The sequence below is a fragment of the Hemiscyllium ocellatum genome, chromosome 6 (genome assembly GCF_020745735.1).
Source record: "Hemiscyllium ocellatum isolate sHemOce1 chromosome 6, sHemOce1.pat.X.cur, whole genome shotgun sequence".
Classification (NCBI taxonomy): domain Eukaryota; kingdom Metazoa; phylum Chordata; class Chondrichthyes; order Orectolobiformes; family Hemiscylliidae; genus Hemiscyllium; species Hemiscyllium ocellatum.
The window spans coordinates 122,652,151-122,677,051 of record NC_083406.1 but is presented as its reverse complement, the minus strand read 5'-3'; the positions used below and the strand labels follow the sequence as shown (position 1 = coordinate 122,677,051).

The following is a 24,901-nucleotide window of genomic DNA, read 5'->3' as shown; positions in this document are numbered from 1 at the left end:
GATGAAGGGCTTTTGCCCGAAACATCGATTTTACTGCTCCTTGAATGCTGCCTGAACTGCTGTGCTTTTCCAGCACCACTCTACTCCAGAATCTGGTTTCTAGCTTCTGCAGTCATTGTTTTTACCTACTCGAGAGCAAGGTTGTTCCTGAGCAGAGGAACACCTAATAGTTTAGTTGGCCGAGTTCGCCAACTGGCCGAGTGCATATGTTTCTCTCCACCCATCTAACCCCACTATCCAATAGCTCTTAACAACTAGAATGGGACTGAAGGGAAAAAATTGGGCAACTCTCCAAATACAACTGAAGAATCTGAAACATAAAAAGCTGCCGCGGTGAGAAATCTCTTGCTAAAATGCCATATTCTTGCTTTTTAAGGAGACACAGAAGCCAAAAGGAGTCAGATCAGCATCTGGAGGAGTTTAAATTCCATTCAATTTTGGAACATAAAGCTAGTCTTATTAATGGTGACTATGAAGTAGCCATATTGATCTAAAAGCCACCTTGTTCAGCAATGTCCTATAGGAAAAGAAATCTGCTGGCTTTGTGGGTTGTTGCGTATGTGACTCCAAACCCACACAGTAATGTGGTTGACCCTTTGGAACAGCAGAGTAAGCCACTCAGTTCAAGGGTAGTTAGGGATGAGCAAAAATGTTGGCCTTGCCAGTGAATGCTGTGTACAGAATAATAAAAAAAAGTAATGACATACTTGGAAAGTTTATTTCAGATCAATCCAAAACAGGTTGAATTCAGCACATTTTTCTCAACATACCAGGCACACCAAACTCATATTTCCATTTGTTAAATAGATGCTGTGGCAACAATTGCTGCTCTCTGCTCCTCCTCTCCCTCCATTCCTCCAGCAAATTGACCTAGAAAGGAGGGTAGGCAAGCAATGTGCCACAGGCTCTGGTATCTCACTGAATTGGCTGTTTAGTGGACAAAGCAGGAATCATCAGGTTATGCAGCAATAAAATACACGACACATGAATCCCAAGCCCAAAGTCAGCCCATGTCATCACCACAGAGAAAACAGGAAACCTCCTGGTGTATGATCCTCTAAACTCCGGGGTCAACAGCAAACAAAACAAGTCTCCCATAAGCAGTCATGATCAGATAACTCAGCACTGACTCAGTTGCCGATAGGATATCTGAAGCTGGCTTTGAAGAAATCTAATGGTCGTTTCACGAAAAGGAGGGCAAGACAAGGTGACTGCAGAGAGGGTTCACTAGGGTTTAAGCACAGGGTCAAATCTGATTTTATTCCCATTTTTAAAACAAAAATCACATCATTCCAACATGAAATCAATAGGAGACACGCAGATTTTACTGCATGAGCTGCTGTATTCGACATAGACAATATCTGCACTGCAGGCAGAGGAAAAAAAAGTCTTAAAGTTCCAGTTTACAAAGTCTTTTTTGCCTAAAACACGATGCAGACCAGACCAGACCCACTATGGAGGTCAGTTGAATTGTGAATGAATTTCTCAGAGAGCAAGAATAATGTGGGAAATAAGAAAGTAATAGCCCAAAACATTAAACAGCTGAAAATGACTGGGAAAAGAGGTGAAGTGAAGAGGTGGGGTAGAAGAATCTTCAAGTAAGGGCTGTCACCTGAATCTGGTTTGAATTCAAATTCTTAACCCAATTGAGCCCAAAGTGTCCTATCCCTCAGGAAGTGACTGAAGTAGAAGCCAGGTTGAACTGAACATCTCTCAGTATGTGAATGAAGTATTTTTTTTAAAAAAAGTGTCTAGTCACTACAGTGAACAGCTGAATTTCACGTGCCCTCCCATCCTCAGCATCCACTCTTAGCAGTAACTGTTAAAACAGTAACAGTGCAAGGAAACAAACTAACACCGCTCTGCTCCCCCCCCCACCGAGAGAAGTTGTGCCACAAGTTGTTTACAACTTGGATCCTGGGTCAATCGTAAATTAAAATGGATTTACTCATGAAAATCAATTGGAGAAGAACAAAATTGAAAATAAGAATGACTGGCAGTAATAGTAGTAGGGTATGTGAGAAAAGAGGGATGTGATGAGTAAATAGGGCATAAGACCAACAAGCAGACACTGGTACAAATCTAATTTAAACCTGATTATAAAGGCAAAGGGAAACAAAATAGGATTTGGGGACGAGCAGTAACAATTCTCTATTCTTTGCCACAATTTCTGAAGCTTGAATTGCAATAAAGAATTAAAGTAATTCAGGTAGCAATGGATCCAGTAAATTAAAATACCTTCAAGAACAATGGATTCTCTCCCAGAAACCACAGACATCAAATAGTTAAAGCCTGATTTATGGATCTATGAAAAAAATCTTCAAAACTAAATTAAAATTAGTTAAAATAATTATATTCAATAGAATTCCAGGGGGAGAAAAAGAGTAGACTCACATCTTGTAGGCCATCAGCCAGCCAAATGTGTACTGTTTTATGGAGGATTTAAACAATCACCTCGACAGGATGTTTTAAACCTATAAGTCCCGAAAAGACATCTTTCACTCATTTTTATGAGATTCCAAGATGCTGGTTTAGATTCACAGCTAATTAGTGTGAATGGGGCAAGCTGGTGAGTCAGTGGATGCAAGTTTGTAACTGCTATCAGGACTGCAGCGAGGACAGACAGTAAGCAAATGCGTTAATGTCAACCACCCTCAGAAATACCCCCCAGATCAGCTTCTGATAGCTTTCTACAAAATCCATTTAGTTGTTGCCTGCATAGCTGAGAGGTGGCTTTAGTGGTGATAACTTAACAGATGTTCCTTGTGGAAAACCCTGCCCACGAACCAACATCATCTTGCTCCAATCCACTGCCCCCTCAGTTAGCATGGTCAGGAGAAGAGATCTCATTCTAACATTGATCCCTAATCCCATGGCTAAGCTAAACTCAGACCCAAAACTCACTTGGGGCAATATGGGAGATAGGAACACTAACAGATGACTAAATTGTTCAAATCTGCCCCCAAACCACAATGAACCCAAGAAATGTTTTCTTTTAAGTAAATAAGGAGCACGAGTGGTGGCAACAAGTTAACTCACAGCTAAGCCCCTGCGCACTAGCACATCGCAACATATGCCTCAACTACCTGAGCACAACATGCTCTGAACCCATTCTCATTCCGGGTCAAACATATTAAAAGAAAATCAACTCCAAACATATTCATGACCAACAGTTCGCTGTTTTTTCTCCCCCAGAAATAGCCATTATTAGAAATTAAAAATAGTACTTCAACAGGAAAATAGGCAAAGAACATCTTTTGACAGAAGGACGTAATTCAGGGAACAAAGGTTAATGGTGGGTGCAATATTTAATAAATGAAATGCCCACTATCCCTCAGGGTGTAAAATTATAGTCTGTCAGTGAGTAGCAGAAATCAAATTAAAAAGAATGTGGTTAAAAGAAGGTAAACGGTGTTTCTCAAATTCTCCCCATGTCATGAATCACCTAAAGCTTTTACTCAAAAAACCCACAATCTTGAAAAATCAAATCAGCTAAATTTACAGCAGAAGGAGCTTCATTAAAAAAACTAGGCGTGATTTACGGGTGCAGATGCCCACTGGCATCGAAGGTGTCTCTAGGGCTGTCTGAGGAGAATAGTTAGTCCCAATGTTAAAGTCTTCACAGAACCAGATCTGGTGCAGGTCCAGACATCAGGGGATTGCGAACTGCACCACAAGTTCTTCCTTGGCATCCACTTTGATCTGGGAAAGAGCACTTGATGCGTAAGCAGCGATTTTAGAGATCTGAGACAGGAAAAACAGGAATTTAAAAAGAACAATTCAAAATACAAGAATCACCCACAAAGACATCATCCAAACACCAGCATTAATTTCCCATCTCTTTCTGCCCTTGAGATGAACCACTTTGAACCAATGCAGTCGTTGAGATGTAGGAATATCCACAATGTTGTTAGGGGAGGAAGTTTGATCCAGCAACACTGAAGGAACAGCAACATATTTCCAAGTCAACAGGATGAGTGGCTTGGAGGGGAACTTGTGGGTGGTGGTATTCCCATGTATTGGCTGCCTTTGTCTTTCTGAGTAGTAAAAGGTCACAGCTTGGAAAGTGCTGTCAGTAGAGTCTTGGAGGTGCTGTAATGCATCCTGTAGATGGTATATACTGTTGCTACTGTACATTGGTGGTGAAGCAACTGAATGTTGGAAGTGGCGAATATCATGAAAATCAAGCAGGCTGCTTTGTCCTGGATGATGTCAAGCTTTGAGTGCTGTTGGAACTGCACCATCCAGACTGACTTGTCCACCATCAACAAGGGACAGGCTTTGGGGAGTCATGAGGTGATTACTTGTGACAGAATTCCAGCCTCTGATTGCTCTTGTAGCCATTATTCATATGGCAAGACCAGTTCAGTTTCTGCTCAATGGTAACACCCCCCTCCCCCAGGGTGCTGATATTGGGATATTCAGTGATGGTGATTGTCAAGGAGCAATACTTAGATTCTCTCTTGATAGTGATGATCATTGCCTGGTGTCAATGTTACTACATGTCAGCCCAAACCTGGATACTGTCCAGATCGTGATGCATTTTAACATTAACCACTTCAGCATCTGAGGGTTTGAGAGTGTGCAATATTCAGAAATGGGATGATTGGTGCTGAACTTCTAGGAAAAGGAAAGGTCATTGACAAAGCAGCTGAAAATGAACAGTTCTGATGACTAATCAAACTCGAAACGTGAGCTTTTTTTTCCACAGATGCCATCAGGCCTTATCTTAAAGCTCATTCATGGATATGGGCATCACTGGCTGTGCCAGCATTTATTGCCCAGCGGGCAGTTAAAGAGTCAAGTCAACCACACTACCATGAGTTTGAAGTCACACGTCGGTCAGACTAGGTAAGGATGGCAGATTTCCTTCCCTAAAAGGAAGAGTGACCCAGATCATTTCTCCAAACAAATCGACAATGGTTTCATGGTGATTATTAGACTCTTATTTCCAGATTATTATGAGTTCAAATTCCACCATCCGCCATGGTGGGATTGAAATCCAGGTCTCCAGTACATTTCCCCGAGCCCCTGGTTTAATAGTCTGGCCATAATACTACTAGACCATTGCCTAACTCATGAGTTTCTTTAGCAATTTCTATTTTAGATCTCTGGCATTTGTTTTTTTTTGTTGTTTTATTTGAATGAAGACTGGTATTTGTGACACTGGGCGGCATAGGCAGAGGCTGAGATGGATCACCCATTGGGTATTTCTAGCTAATTCGCATTGTGGTGAATGCTTCAGCCTCATCTTTTGCACTGATATGCTGGGTTCTTCCATCACTGAGGATGGGATATTTGTGGATGGTCCATCTGTCAGCTGTTTTAATTGTACACTGCCATTCAAGACTGGATGTGGCAGAACTTTGATCACAGAGATCACACAATGCTGTCTGTCACTCGTTGCTTCAGTTGTCTGGCATGCAAGGAGTCCTTGTTTTGTAGTTTCACAAGTTTAGCACTTCATATTTAGGAACACATGGTGCTGCTCCTGGCATTCCCCCTTCATTGCGCCACACTGCTATGAGTGACTGGAATTAATTTTATCACATCATCCACACTCCAGTCTATCACTGTACTGGATGAATCACCCTGGGGAGACATTACTGTAGTCTAGAAGTAAATAGATTTTTGATTAAATTCAAACCAGAATTCCTGCCCCACTTCCAATTCACTGGTTAACACAGTAATGTCAATATTCAGTTTGTAAACAGGCCAACCCCCAGAACACCAACCAAAGAGGCCATCAGCAATTAAAGGGAGAGAAAGGTCTGCCCCACATCCCTTACAAAAGAATATTACTCCAGAACACACCACGCATGCTCCTGCTCTCCAGCAAACACCCAGCCAGGAGGCAACGGCATCCTTTGCAAACCTTGTGTCTGAAAGTGATTCCATGGCTAGGAATAATAAGCACATGAAGCCACGCCCAGCTCCTTCCCCACAACCATGCTCCCTCGCTGGCTCTAGTGGCAATGTCACATACCTGCTGAATGTCTGAAGGAGGTACGGGCTCACTGGCCAAAACCTGGTGTGGTTGATTGGTCAACGTTGGCAGGGAGGTAACTCGCTTACACTGTGTCGATCCACTGATCATCGCTAACCTTGTGCTGACAAAAATAACCAAAGGTGAAAGTTGTAACCAATCTCTGCTTCAAAACATACATACAGAGGGCCCCTCAACCTATTGTGCCTGAAGCAGCTCCTTAAAGGAACGGTTTAATAATTAGAATCCAACACTTCAACCTATGGAAACTATTTCCCTTCACAAATTTTCCAGTGCCCTTTTGAAAGGGATTATTGAATGTATTAAGACCACCCTTTTCAGTAGCACGATCCAGATCATAACTCATTAGTCACAAAGTATCCCACTGGCATTGGTGCCATTTATCAGTCATCAGACAAATTACAGGAAAATGTAGCATTTTAGAATTGACATTAGAATTGTAAAGAGAAACTGATTGCTGGAATGTGGGCACTGCTGACTGGGCCAAATTTATTGACCATCCCTGGTTGCCCTGAAGAAAGTGCAGGTGATTTGAACTCTTAAATGCTGCAGTCTGGTGTTCTCTGACAGCAAAGTGATACAATTCCAAGTCAGGATGATGTGGAGCTTGGAGTGGCAGTTGCAGAAGTTCTTTGTAGAGAAATACAGTCAATGCAATTGCGCAAAAACTTAGCAGAAGGAATGTAATGTGGGAAAATGAGGGTATGCACTTTGGCAGGAAGAACAGAGGAGTCAAGATTATTTAAATGGAGAAACAAACTAGAGAAAGCTACAACATCTGGGAGTTATCATGCATAAATCAAAAAGACAGCCTACAAAATCAATAGGTAATAGGGAATGTTAGCTTTTATTTCAAAGCAAAGGGAGTATAAAAATAGGGAAACCTTGCTAAACCATTAACGGAACCACTCAGATCACACTTGGAATAAGGAGACAGATTTGGGCCGTTATCGAAGGAAAGATAGAGTGGCATTGGAGGCAGTCTGGCATTGAAAGGGCATGGAGGGACTGTCTTATGAGGAAAGGTTGAGTAGTTTGGGAATTGATTTTGTTGTAACATACAAGATTCTAAGGGGACTTGACAGGATGGATGTGGTTTCCCTTGTGGGAGATTCTAGGACCAGAGGACATCATCTCAGAATAAGGGTCTGCATATTCAAGACAGATGAATAAGAATTTATTCTCTCAGGGGTGAGTGTCTGTGGAATTCTTTATCACAGTGGGGTATCAAGGCTGGGTCATTCAGTATATTCAAGACTGAGACAGATTGTTAATCAATAAGGGAATCAAGGAGAAAAGGCAGGAATGTGGAGTGAGGATTATCAAATCAGTCATGTTTTCACTGACTGACAAGGCAGACTCAATGGGCTGAACGGCCTATGTCTGCTTTTATGTCATGAAACTTGAAAAATCGGATGTAAACGTTCCCAGTGTCTCTATTTCAACAAGCAACAATGGGGTTCTCAAGGTATTTCACAAAGCATAACCAGTAGCAAATCGAAAACAATTCCAGCCCAACATTTATCACAGGTTTAACATAGCTGGTACATTTGGCCAAAAGGGAATCTGTTGACTTGGGGATCTTTAAGGTAAGCAGCTATTCCTCACCTGTACTGTCGTGCACGATCCATGTACTCATGCTGCTCCATTCCTTGGGAATCTGCTGCCGACACATCGATGATATTACTGGGGGTGGAAGGAGAAATGCATTAGCAAGCTGCAGCAGGGGACTGTTCATTCTTGCTTCTGAACCCCATCTCATGCGTGCTGTTTGGTTGAATGTCCTGAACAGAAATGCAGGTGCAAAAGAAAAATACACACAGGAAGAGAACAATTTTCATGTTGCAGTTGGATAAGACTCTGGTGCGGCCGAATCTGGAGTATTGTGCGCAGTTTTGGTCGCCATACTATAGGAAGGATGTGGAGGCACTGGAACGGGTGCAGAGGAGGTTTACCAGGATGTTGCCTGGTATGGTAGGAAGATCGTATGAGGAAAGGCTGAGGCACCTGGGGTTGTTTTCGATTGGAGAAAAGATGGTTTAGGGGTGACTTGATAGAGGTGTACAAGGTGATTAGGGGTTCAGATAGGGTTGACCATGAGAACCTTTTTCCACGTATGGAGTCAGCTATTACAAGGGGGCATAGCTTTAAATTAAGGGGTGGTAGGTATAGGACAGATGTTAGGGGTAGATTCTTTACTCAGCGAGTCGTGAGTTCATGGAATGCCCTGCCAGTAGCAGTGGTGGACTCTCCCTCTTTATGGACATTTAAACGGGCATTGGATAGACATATGGAGGATAGTGGGCTAGTGTAGGTTAGTTGGGCTTGGATCGGCACAACATCGAGGGCCGAAGGGCCTGTACTGCGCTGTATTGTTCTATGTTCTATGTAATTGATACCATCTACATAGCAGCTTCAAAAAGGAAGCTAACCTCTCCACCCAACCTCAAACCCATCTTTGCCCCTTTCAAGGGAAACAAAGGAGGAAGGAATGTAAAACTCAGACAAATATTCCTGAAAGCCCAAAGGATATCCAAATAAAGAGTGTGAAGTCAGCAGAAATAAACAGAATTCACACAGCACAAGCCATTCAGCTCAACTAGCACATCGATGCTCCACAGGAGTCTTCTGCCACTCGAGTGCACTGCACCATCTGCTTAAAATTCCCATTTCTTTCTTGCTTGTATTTATTCAGCTTCACTTTAAATGCATCTACACAACTCACACCAACCACACCCTCCCCACTTTCTGAATAACGATGCTTCACCTGAATTCCCATTTAGATTCATTACAGTCAGATGTATAGCACGGAAACAGACCCTTCGGTCTACCCCTTCCATGCCAGATATCCCAATCCAATCTCGTCCCACCTGCCAGCACCCGGCCGATATCCGTCCAAATCCTTCCTCTATTCATATACCCATCCAAACGCCTCTTAAATGTTGTAGTTGTACCAGCCTCCACCACATCCTCTGCAGCTCATTCCATACACATATCACCCTCTGCGTGAAAAAGTTGCCCCTTAGGTCCCTTTTATATCTTTCCCCTCTCACCCTAAACCTATGCCCTCTAGCTCTGGACTCCCCAACCCCAGGGAAAAGACTTTGCCTATTTACCCTATCCATGCCCCTCAATTTTGTAAACCTCTATAAGGTCACCCCTTCAGCCTCCGATGCTCCAGGGAAAACAGCCTCAGCCTATTCAGCCTCCCCCATAGCTCAAATCCTCCAACCCTGGCAACATCCATGTAAATCTTTTCTGAACCCTTTCAAGTTTCACAACATCTTTCCAATAGGAAGGAGACCAGAATTGCACGCAATATTCCAATAGTGGCCTAACCAATGTCCTGTACAGCCGCAACTTGACCTCCCGAGTCCTGTACTCGGTACTGACCAATAAAGGAAAGCATACCAAACACTGCCTTCACTATCCTATCTACCTGTGACTCCACTTTCAAGGAGCTATGAACCTGAACTCCAAGATCTCTGTTCAGCAACACTCCCTAGGACCTTATCATTAAGTGTATATGTCCTGCTAAGATTTGCTTTCCCAAAATGCAGCACCTCACATTTATCTGAATTATACTCCATCTGCCACTTCTCAGCCCATTGGCCCATCTGGTCCAGATCCTGTTGTAATCTGAGGTAACCCTCATCGCTGTCCACTACACCTCCAATTTTGGTGTCACCTGCAAACTTACTAACTGTACCTCAAATGGAAGGAAGGCTGGTTTTCACGATAGACTGGGCTGCATTCACAACTTTGTAATTTTTTGCAGTCTTGGGCAGTCTTTATTTGGAGATGCCGGTGTTGGACTGGGGTGTACAAAGTTAAAAATCACAACACCAGGTTATAGTCCAACAGGTTTAATTGGAAACACATTAGCTTTAGGAGCGTCGTTCCTTCGCTATCACCTGATGAAGGAGCGAAGCTCCGAAAGCTCATGTGCTTCCAATTAAACCTGGTGTTGTGTGATTTTTAACTTTGGGCATTCTTTGTTAGTCTGTACTACTTTACATACGTTTTCAAAAAGAAGCAAACATTTTCTCTATACCTTTCCAAGGGAACAACCTTGTCATCTGAAACTCCTATCAAGTGATAGAGAAAAGATGGTCAGCTTGGTCAATTTTTCTTGTAATTTCTATTCCTCACTTAGCAACTTCCTTTTCAGTCTGGCATTTTGAATGTTTGTCCTCTACTGACCTTCTCCAGTGTCTCAGTAACTGGTTAGAGGACTTTCCACTAACCCAGGCTCATATCTCAATGGGATTGGACCAGAGTTACATTTAATATGTTCAGAATTCAACACAAAGTTATCTTCACAATTGATGCATCTCCAACAGAAACATTACTTGCACGTAGGACACAAAAGGCTGAGGTTTGGAAAGAGCTAAAAAAAAAAATTGTACTTCATCCCACGCCATACCTATCCTGAGAATGTTTGATGGGGAGGTTCAGAGGCAGAGCTTTAATCCTGTGCTTTAACTGTCCTGAGATTTGATGGGGACAGTGTCAACGGAGATTTACTTTCAGTTTAAAAGAGTAGAGGAACATTTATTTTGTTAATTTTAGTTTTAAGGAGTAGACACCTTTATACTGTATCTAACACATTGCCATGTGTGTTCTGGGAACGTTTGATTGAATCTGTAAAGAGACAGCTTTACCCCATAGCCATTCCATGCTCTCTGTGTCGTGGGAGTGTTTGATGGGGACAGTGACAAGGGAGCTTTACTTCCAGTTTAAAAAAGTAGAGGTAACTTTAATCTGTACCTAACCCTTGTGGTTCTGCCCTGGGAGCATTCAACAGGAACAATGCAAAACATTTTATTGTCAGTTTAAAAGGGTAGAGGGAGCTGTATCTAATTCTGTCTCCATCAAACATTCCCAGCACAGTGTTGAGAGCTTTACTTTCAGTTTCAAAAAGTAGAAGGAGCTTTACTCTGTATTTGGCACATACTGTACCATGTTATGGAAGTATTTGATGTAGCAAGAGTTCTACTTTCAATTTAAATGAGTAGAGGCAGTTTTACTCTGTATCTAACCTGTTGTTATACTTGTCCTGGGAGTGTTTGATGGAGACAGTGTGGAGGAAGCTATGCTCTCCATGTAACCCTGTACAAAATGCTGGCATGTATGTTCACAAAGTAGTAGGGACAGCAAATGGACTGTGGGCCTTTATTTGAAGGGGAATGGTGTTTAAAAGTTGAAGAGGCTGGTTAAAACTACACAGACACTAATTAGACCACATCTAGAATACTACGAACAGTTTTGATCCCTTTACCTAAAAGGGATACATACTGGCATTACAGGCATTTGAGATAAAGTCCACGAAGTTGATGCCAAGTGTAGAGAGATTTTCTTAGGAGGATAGGTGAATAGATTGGACAACATTGCAGTTTAGAAGAATGAGGGAAGACCTTACTTAAAACTACAAGATTCTTAGAGGTCTTGACAGGGTAGATGCAGAAAGGTTGTTCCCCCTTGTGGGAGAGACTGGGACCAGAGGGCATAATCTCAGAATAAGGGTTCATTTAAGACTTAAATGAGGGTGAATTTGTTCTTTCAGAGGCTTGTGAATCTGTGGAATTAAATACTACAGAGACTAGACTGTGAAGCATGTTCACAGTAGAGCTTTAATTAATAAAGGAATCAAGGGTAATGGGGAAAAGGCAGGAAAGTGGATTGAGGATTATTGGATCAGCCATGATCCAATGGGCTTTTTCTTTATTCTTTCATGGGATGTGGGTGACATTAGCAAGGTCAATATTTGTTGGCCCCTTAACTCTCCTTGAAATAAAGGCAGATAATGGTCAACAACATTGCTGTGGGTTGGAGTCACATGTAGACCAGAATGGTTAAGGGCAACAGATTTCCTTCTCTGAAGGATATTAGTGAAGCAGATACGATTTTAAAAGCTTTTAAAACCAGAAATCCTTTAAAACATTTTAACTGTCATGGTGACTATAAACAGACTAGCTTTTCAACTCCAGATTAAACTGAATTTACCATTTCACCAGATGTCATGGTGGGATTCAAATACATGCCCCCAGAACATTAGCCTGAGCCTCTAGACTGCTGGTCTGGTGATATCACCACCTTATTCCCTCACTGCCAGCTGCTGTGATTTCAGGAGTGCTAGGTTAAGACCAAACACAGAAAGGGCTATAAGGGCAAGGAAATAAAACTCAAATGGTTACATTGAGGGCAGGATGAAGGTCATTGATCCTTGGGTCAGAAAATGGACAATTGGAAAAAATGTGATCAAAACCTGGAAATAGAAAACAATGAAATTCAAAGTGCATGCCAACATTAGAGGACTGCATCAAACAGCAAACAGTTTACAACAGGCAAGGGATCACGTTCAGCCAGCCCATGCTTGCAAAACTGAAAGCAGGATCCAACACTAGATTTGATTCTGCAATAGAATTATTGAGCAAATGTTGTCCAGAACATCCAACATATTACACTGATAACCAACTTAGGATTGCCAGTCAAGTTCAGCATAGCACTGACATATGTACTGGCAGCTATATCTAATACCATACAGGGCCTTCTTCACAGACAGAAGAACATGTACTCTCACTCTCTGTCTCAGTTTAACAGGACAGCTGACAGTCATTCTCTAGTTCACTTCAAAAAAGTGTTAAAAACACATTCTATCTTCATCATTCAAATCCTTAACCTACTGGGTATTTTTCCATTTTTGTCTATTCTTTCCCACTTATACTGCAGAGCTGGCTGGTCTGTCCGATTGCTGTATGAACCAGAGAGTTTGTGATAAGGGGATATAGTATAATCCAAAACAGTTTATTTGATAACAGGTTCTGCTATCTCTCGTAAGATTATATTTCTTAATTAGAATGCATGTTGTTGTTGAGTTTATTGAAGAAACCTAATCAAAGTATTTTGTTCTAGGGAGAAACACTGACCAATTTTGGTGATTAAATTAGACACTTTAGTACAGCTTTTGAAGTAATACTGCTTGATTTCCAGCTCATTGCTCCTGTCTGTTACCTTGACCACATTCAACTGCCTGGTATAAAATTAAAAGAGTGCTTGGCAGTAAAGCTGTCAATCAAACAGCCATATCCTCCACAGCAAAACCTTTGTCAGTCAGAGTCCAGTTGCCAACCAATCAACACTCTCCTCTCAAGTATAAAATGTTTTCCTTTTTAACTTATTTCTTGCAAAGTGCAAAAAGCTTCAACTAAACAGGTGTTTGATCAGTAATACTCAAGTTCTGCAATACCAAACCAACTATTTGCAGTTTTCTTGTTTAAGGAGGGAGGCGACTGCAATGCTATTTCTTGCTCTCATGTCACGAGTCCAACACCTGTCATAAGCACAAACAACATAGGATCCAGGCAAGGTATCTGGTAACAGCGCACAAGGGGTACAGATTGGAGAGAAAGCAAATTGCTGACAGCTCCCAACAACCTTGGCCAAATGGTTAATCCTAAGGCCTGTAAATACAAACAGCTGTGGGCCACACATAGGAGCTGGTGTGTGGGGTATGCCACACTCTCACTGGTCCCAATACAGTCAGGAATTGTAGCCAATCTTCCTGAAAATCAAGTTAAGAGGACTGGGGCCAAATGCTGAAATGGCTGCTATCGGTGAACATGGAACAGAATGGAACTGGAAACGGAGGCCCTCACCCAAAGCAGATAGATTTATGCATTTGCTTTCTCCCTCAGGGCCCCCTCTGTCCCTGCACATAGTCAGAAGGTCAATACTCACTGTGCTGTTTTGCTGAGAATAGTGTTAAGGAGAGCTTGTTCATCTGGGAAGCGGGAAGGAATACTGCGGTAGTCGGGGTCAGTGCCACCCGATGATTTGCTGGCAGCGTTGGCTACAGGGATAAGGAGCGGTTTTCCTTCCTCACGATCCTGGAAACAGGGAACGGGAAAAATACAAAACATGAGTACTGGATTATTCAGGCTCAACATCGCAAACACCTTCAATCCGCACTCATCAACATGACAAAAACAAAAGACTCCCCCACACACAGCTGCTCTGATGATCTGTGCACTGCAATCGGTATTGGCCTCCAGTCCCAGAGGTCACTGCAGCACGTAGATCTCAAGGTTCCTCACAGCAATGAAGACAGTAGATAGACTGATCATCAACACAGCCCCAGGCCCTACCTACACAGGGAGAGGGCGACTAATGCTGTGGAAACAACAGCTCAAATCCCATTAGGGCAGTTGACAGAATTTAAGCATACTTCATAAGAGAAAATTAATCAATTCAATTGATTAAAAAACCCTGAATTTTCCAGATTTTTCTTGAAGCCTCTCTTCACAGCTTAATTGCTCCATTCCCTGGTGAATTCATATCTTGGTGAATCCCATCTTCTTACAGTGCAGCAACCAGAACTGCACCCAATACTCCAGCTGCTGCCTAACCAACGTACAGCGTCAACAAAACCTCCCTGCTCTTAGAATCTGTACCGCAACCGATAAATGCCAGTGTACCATACACCTTAACTACTCTTTCCCTGCTGTAAACCACAGCAGCTCCGAGAGCATCAGCCAGGTTGTGGCACTCAAGTCTCTGCTGTGGCTTGAGAAATCCCAACTTTCTGTTCACAAGGCACTGTGCAACAATGTTTTCAGAACAGGTCCTTAAAAAAAACCATGAGATTGACATATTACTACCAGGATTCAACAACTTTTATTTATTCATTGGACGAGGATATTGCTGGCTAAGCCAGCATTTATTGCACCTCCCTAATTGCCCAGAGGTCAGTTAAAGAGTCAACCATATTGCTGTGGGTCTGGAGTCACATGTAGGCTAGGCCACATAAGGATGGCAGTTTCCTTCCCTAAAAGACAACACTAAACCAGATGAGTTTTTCAAACAATGGATTCACGCTCACCAATAGACTTTTTAATTCCAGATCTTTAGTGAATTCAAATTCCACCATCTGCTGTGCCAGGATTCAAACGCAGGTCCCCAGAGCATTACCTGGGTCTCTGGATTAATAGCCTAGTGATAATACAACTAGGCCACTGCCTTCCCTGGATAAGCAATCCAGAGAACCACTGTCACTTTTGGTAAAAAAAAATGAAAAACCAACAGAAAACCCAAGCCTGCCTTTTGTTCATTCTTGTGATGTGGACATTTGTAACAAGGCTGGTAACTATGGCCCACCCCAGGTGCCTGCCAGGTGGTGGCAGGGCATAGCTTCAATGAAAAAAATACTCCAAACAACAGTTTCTGATGAAAGGTCTTGGTCTGCAATGTTTCTCCCTAAAGACGCTGCTGAACCAGCTGAATATTTCCAGCTTTTCTGCTTTTGTTTCGGATTTCCAATTTCAGATCTGCAGTATGCTGATTTGGGGGAAAGAGTGACAAGCTCAGGCATTTGAGGGAAGTTAAAACAAGAACTAACAGTAGGCCATTCCACCTCACCAGCCTGCTCTAAAACCTAAAAACCTATGCCCTCTAGTTCTGGACACCCCCACCCCATGGAAAAGACTGTCTAATTTATCCTATTCATGCCCCTCATGATTTTATAAACTTCTATAAGGTCACCCTCTCAGCCTCCGACACTTCAGGGAAAATAGCCCCAGTCTGTTCGGCCTCTCCCTATAGCTCGAATCCTCCAACCATAGCAACAGCTTGTAATTCCTTTCTGAACCCTTTCAAGTTTCACAACATCCTTCTGATAGGAAGGAGACCAGAATTGCACGCAATATTCCAACAGTGGCTTAACCAACATCCTGTACAGCTGCAACGTGACCTCCCAACTCCTGTACTCAATACTCTGACCAATAAAGGAAAGCATACCAAATGCCTTCTTAACTATTCTATCTACCTGTGACTCCACTTTCAAGGAGCTATGAATCTGCACTCCAAGGTCTCTTTGTTCAGCAACACTCCCTAGGACCTTACTATCAAGTGTATGAGTCCTGGTAAGATTTGCTTTCCCAAAATGCAGCACCTCACATTTATCTAAATTAAACTCCATCTCCTATTCGTCAGCCCATTGGCCCATCTGATCAAGATTCTGTTGTAATCTGAGGTAACCTTTTTCACTGTCCACAACACCTCCAATTTTGGTGTCACCTGCAACATTTGGCAGCACAGTGGCTCAGAGGTGAGCACTGCAGCCTCACAGCACCAGGGACCCAAGCTTGGTCCCAGCCTCGGACGAATGTCTGTGTGGAGTTTGCACATTCTCCCTGTGTCTACATTGGTTTCTTCCAGGTGCTTCGGTTTCTTCCCACAGTCCAAAGATGTGCAGGCCAGGTGAATTGGTCATGCTACATTGCCCAGAGTGCTAGGTGCATTAGTCAGAGGGAAATGGGTCTGGGTGGGTTACTCTTCAGAGGGTTGGTGTGGACTAGTTGGGCCAAAGGGCCTGTTTCCACACTGTAGGGAATCTAATCTAACAACTATACCTCTTAAGCTCACATCCAAAATCATTTTTATAAATGACGAAAAGTAGTGGACTTAGCGCCTATCCTTGTGGCACTCCACTGGTCAGAGGCCTCCAGTCTGAAAAACAACCCTCCACCACCATCCTGTCTTCTACCTTTGAGCCAGTTCTGTATCCAAATTAGGTGAAAACAATGACTGCAGATGCTGGAAACCAGATTCTGGATTAGTGGTGCTGGAAGAGCACAGCAGTTCAGGCAGCATTCAAGGAGTAGTAAAATCGATGTTTCGGGCAAAAGCCCTTGCTAGTTCTCCCTGTATTCCGTGAGATCTAACTTTGCTAACCAGTCTCCCATGGGGAGCCTTGTCAAACGCCTTACTGAAGTCCATATAGATCACATGAGAGACATTATTTCCTTCACAAAGTCACATTGACTATTCCTAATCTGTCATTGCCTTTCCAGATACGTGCACAGTGGAAACTCGATCATCCGAATGTGATGGGCGGGCACTATTTCATTCGGATAATCAATTGTTTGGAAAATCAATTAAATGTCTTTCCTGAGTTTTAAAGGAGACTGCAGCAGCACACAGCACGAGACTCTGCCCCAACACCCCCAGCTTCAAGCTGATCCAACACCACCCCCACCGCCCAGCACAAAGCGCATGAGACACAACCCCCCACCCTGAACCCATCCAACACCACTCCCCAACACCCTCCCAACTCCAGCTAACACTGGCCCCTGACCCTGGCCAACAGCCCCCCCTCGCAAAACCTGGCCAACGCGCGCCCCCCCCCACTGCACAAAGCATGCGAGCCCCCTCACCCAACCCCTCTCCAGGGCATCTGGACTGCACACCAACAAGATTGCTGCTGCATTTGTGGGATAAGTCTCCAAATAGCACAGCCACACACAACTTGTGACTGCAAATTTTTGAGAGTGAGCGAGCAAGTGAGTGAGTGAGTGAGCGAGGGGGGGGGGGGGGGGGATCTGTAGAATGACAGGGAAAGTGTGGGGGTGCGCGGGACGTCAGTCATTTGAAGATGGCGTCTGTTTAATTACGGTCAACAAAAGACACGATCACTGCTGGACATACGTCTTTGATGTAATGTTTCTATCGGGACCTCGAGATCTCATTCAGATAATCCAATAGTTGGATAATTGGTATTCAGATAATCGAGTTTTCTCTGTACATTCTGTCCCTCAGAATTCCCTCCAACAACTTGCCCGCCACTGATGTCAGGCTCACCGGTCTATAGTTCCCTGGCTTGTCCTTACCATCTTACTTAAATAGTGGCACCTCCAGTTTCCAGCACAACACCTGTGACTATCGATGATACAAATATCTCAGCAAGAGGCCCAACAATCACTTCCCTAGCTTCCCACAGAGTTCTAGGGTACACCTGATCAGGTCCTGGGGATTTATCCACCTGTGTGTGTTTCAAAACATCCAGCACTTCCTCTGTAATATGGACATTTTTCACCATCTATTTCCCCACATTCTATATCTTCCATGCCCTTCTCCACAGTAAACACTGATGCAAAATACTTGTTTAGTATCTCCCTCGACTCCACACAAAGGCTGCCTTGCTGATCTTTGAGAGGCCCTATTCTTTCCCTTGTTACCCTTTTGTCCTTAATGTATTTGTAAAATCCCTTTGGATTCTCCTTAATTCTATTTGCCAAAGCTACCTCATGTTTTGCCCTCCTGATTTCCCTCTTAAGTATCCTCTTACTTTCTTTATACTCTAAGGATTCACTCGATCTATCCGGTCTATACCTGACATATGCTTCATTTTTTTTCTTAACCAAACGCTCAATTTCTTTAGTCATCCAGCATTCCCTGTATTTACCAGCCTTTCCTTTCACCCTGACATGAATATACTGTCTCTGGACTCTCGTTATCTCATTACTGAAGGCTTCCCATTTTCCAGCCGTCCCTTTACCTGTGAACATCTGACCCACGCAATCAGCTTTTGAAAGTTCTTGCCTAAGGCCAATTTTGACGGTATTTCTCCAATTTAGAACTTGAACTTTTAAATCTGGTCTATCCTTTTCCACACTATTTTAATATTAATGGAATTATGGCCACTGGCCCCAAAGTGCTCCCTCACTGACACCTCAGTCACCTGCCCTGCCTTATTTCCCAAGAGGAGGTCAAGTTTTGCAATTGTGCATGATCCAATAAAGTCACTTTTTATTCATCTAAACTCCAATGAGTACAGACTCAATCCACTCAACCTCTCCTTCCATACCTGCTATCAGCTTACTGTTCATTTGCTGGACTGTCTCCAATACTAGTACACTTTTCCTTACAGAAGGAGCTCAAAATCCGCTTTCCAGCTGCCTTGACGAGTGATTTACATAGTTTGAACAAGTAAACCACTGTCCTTCCAACGTAATGACTGCATTCCCTTTGAAATAAAAGGCCAATATTCCCTTTCACATCTACTGATCTTAGACGTGAATAAATCACAAATTAACAAGGACTCCAAAATCGCACTGTGCTGCAACTGTCTGCAGTCTTTCTTAATTTAAATAATTTCCGTTGTTCTCTTCTTCCTGATGCAAGAATGATAAAACATTCACTTTCCTCATTCAAGTCATTAATGTTGTGAATAATTGCAGCCCCAGCACGGATTCCTGTCACATACCATCAGGTACCACCCACAAAATGCCCCCTCTTATTCAAACACTGTCTTCTATTAATTAGCCAATCCTCTACCCATGTTAATAGACTCCCCTCAACAGGCTCTTATTGTAAGGAGGAAAAAGTGACTCTCCAGCACCTGCAATTGTCAGAGTCAAAAAGTGTGGTGCTGGTCACGCAGCATCTGAGGATCAAAACGTCATCCCTATTTCTCTCTCAGCGCACACACACACAAAGATGTCAACTTTCCTGCTCCTCAAATGCTGCCTGAACAGTTGTGCTTTCCTGGCACCACACTTTTCGACTCTTTAGTAGTCTAACACACGGTACTTTAAATGCCTTCTAAAAGTCCAAACAGAGTACATCCAGTGTCTATCCTGCCTGTTACATCCTCAAAGAATTGTAATATATTTGACAGGCATGATTCTGCCTTCACAAAGCCATGCCAACTCTGCTTGGTCATATTATACACTTCAAACTACTCTGCTTTGATATCCTTTAAAACAGACCAATATTTTCCCAAAAACAGATATTAAGCTAACTGGCCTATAGTCACCTGTGTTTTGGTCTCCTTCCCTTTATAAATAGAGGTATTAGATTGGCAGTGTCCAATCTAAAGATTCCTGGGAGATTACTACCTGAGCATTAATTATCCATGCAGCTACTTCCTTTAATAGGTAAAAACAATGACTGCAGATGCTGGAAACCAGATTCTGGATCAGTGGTGCTGGAAGAGCACAGCAGTTCAGGCAGCATCCGAGGAGCAGTAAAATCAACGTTTCCGGTAAAAGCCCTTCATCAGCCCTGATGAAAGGCTTTTGCCCAAAACATCGATTTTACTGCTCCGCTCTTCCAGTACCACTAATCCAGAATCATACTTCCTTTAATATCCTAGGATTCATCCCATCAGGTCCAGGGTACATATCATTTAGTGCCATGTATTTCCCTCACACTTTCCCCTCCAACAGTAGTTATTGTATTTAACATCCTCTGATCTTTGGCCTCGAGTATTTAGTAATTTCAGAGTGCTGTTCATATCTTCTCATATGAAAAATGTTGCCTGATAGAAAGGGGCTTTTGAACCCTTCTGCCATTTCCTGCTTTCCCATTATTATTCCCGCAGCCTCATTCTCTAACAGGCCTTTAGTCTCTCTTCCTTTGCATATATTTGAAGCAGAGAGTCAACACAAGATTAGCAGCTAACAAAAACAAATCCAAAAGACTTTGATAAGAATGCAAACAGAAGAGTAGGGATGGGTCCCAAAAGGGCGACTGAATGATTAGTGACCAAGTTAAAGGGCATGGCTCGGATGCTTGCCATTCTTTACAAAGGGAAAGAAATGCTGCGAGTGTCAGTCAAAGTGAAGGCAGTTGTGACAAAACAGGCTAAAACTGATGAAGAGGAAGTATTAGAAATCAGTTACCAGGACTAGATACATCCACAAATAAGGAGGGAAGTAAAGAAAATTGCAGACAGTTGCAATAACCTTCCCATCCTCTGTAGATACAGGGGTGGTGTCAAAGGACTAGAGAACTGCAAATGCTACATTCTTGTTCAAAGAGGGACTTAGAAGGAAGTCTTGCAATTACTGGTCAGGGAGTTTAACACCAGTAGTAGAAAAGCTATGAGAAACAATAATCCAGGACAAAGTTAACACATTCAGGCGACTGTGGAAAAATTAAAAATGCTGCATGCAAATTGAGTTTGGTTCTGATAAAACATTAAATCTTTCTCCAGAGATGCTGCCTGATCTGATGAGCATTTCCAGCAATTTTGACTTTATTGTGCATTTAATTACCATTGAGGATTTAAAGAAGTGACCAACAGGGTTGATAGTTATATGGGCTTCAAAAGAAAAAGCATTTCATAAAGTGCCACAAAACAATCCGGCCAAAGTTGAGGCCTGTGGAATTAAAAAAAAACACCATACATAAATGAATAGAAGTTCGGTTGAGTGACAGGAAATGGGATGTAATAGACAACAGTTGTATTTTGTCCTGGAAGGTGGTTCATAGTGGGGATTCCCAGAGTTAGTGCCCAGCTAGTGCTTTTGACATATTAGGGAACCTAACTTGGCTGCGTTGAGTAGAATTTCAAATACTGCATATGATACAAATCTTACAAGCATTGTGAACTGTGGAGGATAATGATGGGATTTAAGAGGATGCAATGAGGTAGAATAGCTTCAAGAAGCCAAGTGGTCCAATTCAGCTCCTAATCTGAACGAAGAAAGGCTTTCTTATGCAACGAGTGACTAGGATCTGAGAGACACTGTCTGAGAATACAGTGAAGACAGATTCAATCGTCTTTCAGAACAGGATTAGATATGCATCTGAAGGGGCAAAGTTTGTAGTGTTGTGGGCAAAGGATGGAAGAGTGCAACAAACTAAGGTGTTTTTCCAGGGAGCTGGCATGGCCACAAGGGACTGAATGGACTCTGTGGTGTAACCTATGGTCAAGAATAGAGGAAATAGGAAGATTGGCCATGAAGCCTTTAATGCTTGCTCCATCATTTGTCTAGATCATGGTTGATTTACTACACCAGTGCCATTTTCCTGCAATAATGTATTATCCCCAACATCTTTAATATTTGGAAATTTGTCGATTTCTGTGATGAATTCTTTTATTTGCTAATTATGTGGGCATTATTAGTTGGGCCAGCATTTATTGCCCATCCCTAGTTGCACTTCAGAAGGTGATTTCTATGGTCCATGACCTGTGGGTTGATCCACAATGCTGTTAGGGAGTGTGTTCCAGGATTTTGACCCCGTGACAGTGAAGGAACAGAGATATCTCCAAGCCAGAATGACTTGTGGCTTTGAGGGAGATTTGCAGGTGACTTGTGCCTTGTACATGGTAAGCAGGTTTTGGGAAGGCAGGAGGTGAGTGACTCACTCAATGATTGAGATTCCAGAGTTCCCTGTGGTAGTGGGCAGCACGGCGGCTCAGTGGTTAGCACTGCTGCCTCACAGCACCAGAGACCCGGGTTCAATCCCGACTCAGGCGACTGACTGTGTGGAGTTTGTACATTCTCCCCGTGTCTGCGTGGGTTTCCTTCGGGTGCTCCGGTTTCCTCCCACAGTCCAAAGATGTGCAGGTCAGGTGAAATGGCCATGCTAAATTGCCCGTAGTGTTAGGTAAAGGGGTTAATGTAGGGGTATGAGTGGGTTGCGCTTCAGCAGGTCGGTGTGGACTTGTTGGATCGAAGGGCTTGTTTCCACACTGTAAGTAATCTAACTTAATCTAAACATTTCTAAAGACACACAATCTTGAGTGCAGAAATTCCTCACCTCAGTTCTCAGTGGCCTGTCCCTTTGAGACACTGTCCCCAGAATTAGACACGAGACACTGAGGAAACGTTCATCTATTCTGTTCATCCATCTAAGGATTTTCTAAATTTCACCTTTCATTCTCCTATACCCCAGAGCATACTCAGTCTCCTAAAACAGTCCTCGCAGGACAACCTCACCATCCACGAATCTGTCCAATGACCCTCCATTGCACTCCCTCTACGTACATCCTTCCCTCAATATGGAGGCAAAAACTGTACACAAATAATTAAAGTCTCACTAAAACTCTCTACAATTACAACAAAGCAAGCACCTTCCCTCCTGTAGTCCTATAGTCTTGTTATAAAGGTTAACATAATTATGACAGGAAAAGTATTTGGTGTACCTACATGCTATCTAACTTATGAACATCATCGCGGTCCCCTTAGCCATCAGCATTTTAAACTTCACTTGAAATTGGTGCAATCCCTATCTTTGGTTGGGTTTCACAGCAAGGTCAGTCATGACTTTGTGGATAGTGTTTGAACCTCTGTCAGGAGAATGTGCTTCCAGTCCCTCTCCACATCTTTGAGCATTAAATCAGATGAAATGTTAAACCAATGACCCAGCTGCCTGAGGGCAGCTCTGAATGATTTCATGGTACTATTGGTTCTCTCATATTTATTCCTCAACCAGCACAATAAAAAGTTATCTGGGCAAAATGAAATTTTTGAGGGGGGGGTTGGGAATCTTAGAAATGAAGTGACCAGATTTGTGCATGCTATTTTGCAATGGAGACTACCCTTGAGAAAATGCTTTGTCACAGAAATACAAACACTTCTTTCCAACTTCCTCAAAAATCATAGAAAGTTGAAGGGACAGAAAAAGGCTATTCAGCCCATCCAGTTTGTGCCAGCCAAACAGACATCACCTGGCCTAACCATCTATATCTATTGTAGCATTCAATACTCCTCCTGATTTGTTTCACTGAAACAAGTAATCTCACACCATATCTTGCTATTGGAAACTCCAGATTTCCTAAGAAAGAATTGGACATTCTTGTTGTTCAGCAGTGTCAATTTATGATAAGTGAGATCAGCTCTCCACGGTAACACAATGAGCTCATTTACTCAATGATCAGTCGGAGTTTACCCCGGTTACTTGTCTGCAACTAAGTGGCGTTATTAACTCCTTAGAAACCGATTCTAGAAGTAGACCACCTTTTCCATTCTCATCAAATTGCAGAACCAGATAGTACAAAGACAATATTTCTGACAAAATTGCTCCTGCTATTTTGAGGAAGAGAATGGTGAAAGGCAATGTCAAAAAGAAGTTTTAAAAATCATTTACAGGGGGTTTGAGGGGGGCATAACAGTCATACAATCCCAACAGGGAACTCAGAGGAAAAGGTGTCCACCCAGTGAGTGGCGAGAATGTGGTTAATCCAACAGGGCACTCCGTCCAAGCCACACATCATCCTGACTTACAAATACCACACCATTCCCTCACTATTAAAATCCTTAACCACAAAGATTGCAGTGTTTTAACAGCAGATCAGCTTCAGCCAGTCACACCCTCACCCCAGGGGCAAAAAAAAAGTTTCAGGAGAGCAAGACATGGCAGTGAACACAGCTGACAAAAACTGGCATTCAGCTAGCACCTGAAAAATCAGACAAATTCCACCTAACCACCAAAGATTGGAGGGAGGGGTTTTAACCCCGCGCACCACCCCCTCCCAGTGCAAGGATGGGGGCAGTTAATCGCACAGACAACCCGAAGAGCAGGAAAGTCGACGTTTGGGGCATAAGCCCTTCACCATCCCTGCCCCTCGGGTGCTGCCTGACCTCCTGGGCTTTTCCAGCAACACTCTGGACCCTGGTTCCCAGCACCTGCCCTCCTCACTGTTACCTCACCGTCCGATCCGGGGTGAGGGGGGGGGGGGGGGTTGTGGTTAACGCCAGACACTATCCAACCCCACTTTAAGGGGGGGGTATAACCCCCACGCCGCCCCTGGTCCAAACGGAGGGGTCAGGCTCCCCCAGTTCAAGGGTCACACCAGCCTCCTGCAGGGGGTTGGGTGAGGTTCCAGGTGATACTGCCAGCTACGTGAAGGAGAAGGTGGGTACGCGGACTGTGTCAGAGGGTGGGGTTCTCACCTGTTCGCTGCTGTCGCCCTCGCTGCTGTAACAACAGCCCATGGTGGGAACAGGAGGAGCGCAGGCCGCGGCCTCCCTATTTACACCATCACATGATCGGGCCTAGCAACCTTCGCGTCACATCCGCCCAGCTCTGTCAATCACCCGACGTCGCGCTCACCCCCCTGACGTCCGCCCGCCACAGCTGTCAATCATCGCCAGACCGCCCGCCCACTGATTCAGCCCGTCTATTGACATCAGATCCGGCCGGCTGTCAATCATCGCCAGACCGCCCGCCCACTGATTCAGCCCGTCTATTGACATCAGTTCCGGCCGGCTGTCAATCATCGCCAGACCGCCCGCCCACTGATCAGCCGTCTATTGACATCAGATCCGGCCGGCTGTCAATCATTCTGTCCACCACGTGACATAGACCAGGCAGCTGATTGTC

General features: G+C 43.5%; 1 protein-coding gene across 1 annotated transcript; it reads right to left on the bottom strand.

The window, feature by feature from the left end:
- Positions 1-699: 699 nt before the first annotated feature.
- On the bottom strand, positions 700-24,594 carry lamtor1 (late endosomal/lysosomal adaptor, MAPK and MTOR activator 1). Its single transcript, XM_060826358.1, has 5 exons — positions 24,472-24,594; positions 13,748-13,896; positions 7,616-7,693; positions 5,987-6,110; positions 700-3,744 (listed from the first exon to the last, which is right to left on the bottom strand). Exons 1-5 carry the CDS (start codon positions 24,511-24,513, stop codon positions 3,652-3,654), a joined length of 486 nt encoding a protein of 161 aa, XP_060682341.1. The 5' UTR covers positions 24,514-24,594; the 3' UTR covers positions 700-3,651.
- Between the last annotated feature and the right edge of the window lie 307 nt (positions 24,595-24,901).

Bases quoted from the DNA above. Each gene is read 5' to 3' on its own strand.
- lamtor1 (XM_060826358.1), bottom strand. From the start codon at position 24,513: ATGGGCTGTTGTTACAGCAGCGAGGGCGACAGCAGCGAACAG. The intron at 13,897-24,471 runs GTGAGAACCCCA...CCCTGTTTCCAG, and splicing joins AGGGCGACAGCAGCGAACAG to GATCGTGAGGAAGGAAAACC. The intron at 6,111-7,615 runs GTGAGGAATAGC...TATTTTTGTCAG, and splicing joins GATCGTGCACGACAGTACAG to CACAAGGTTAGCGATGATCA.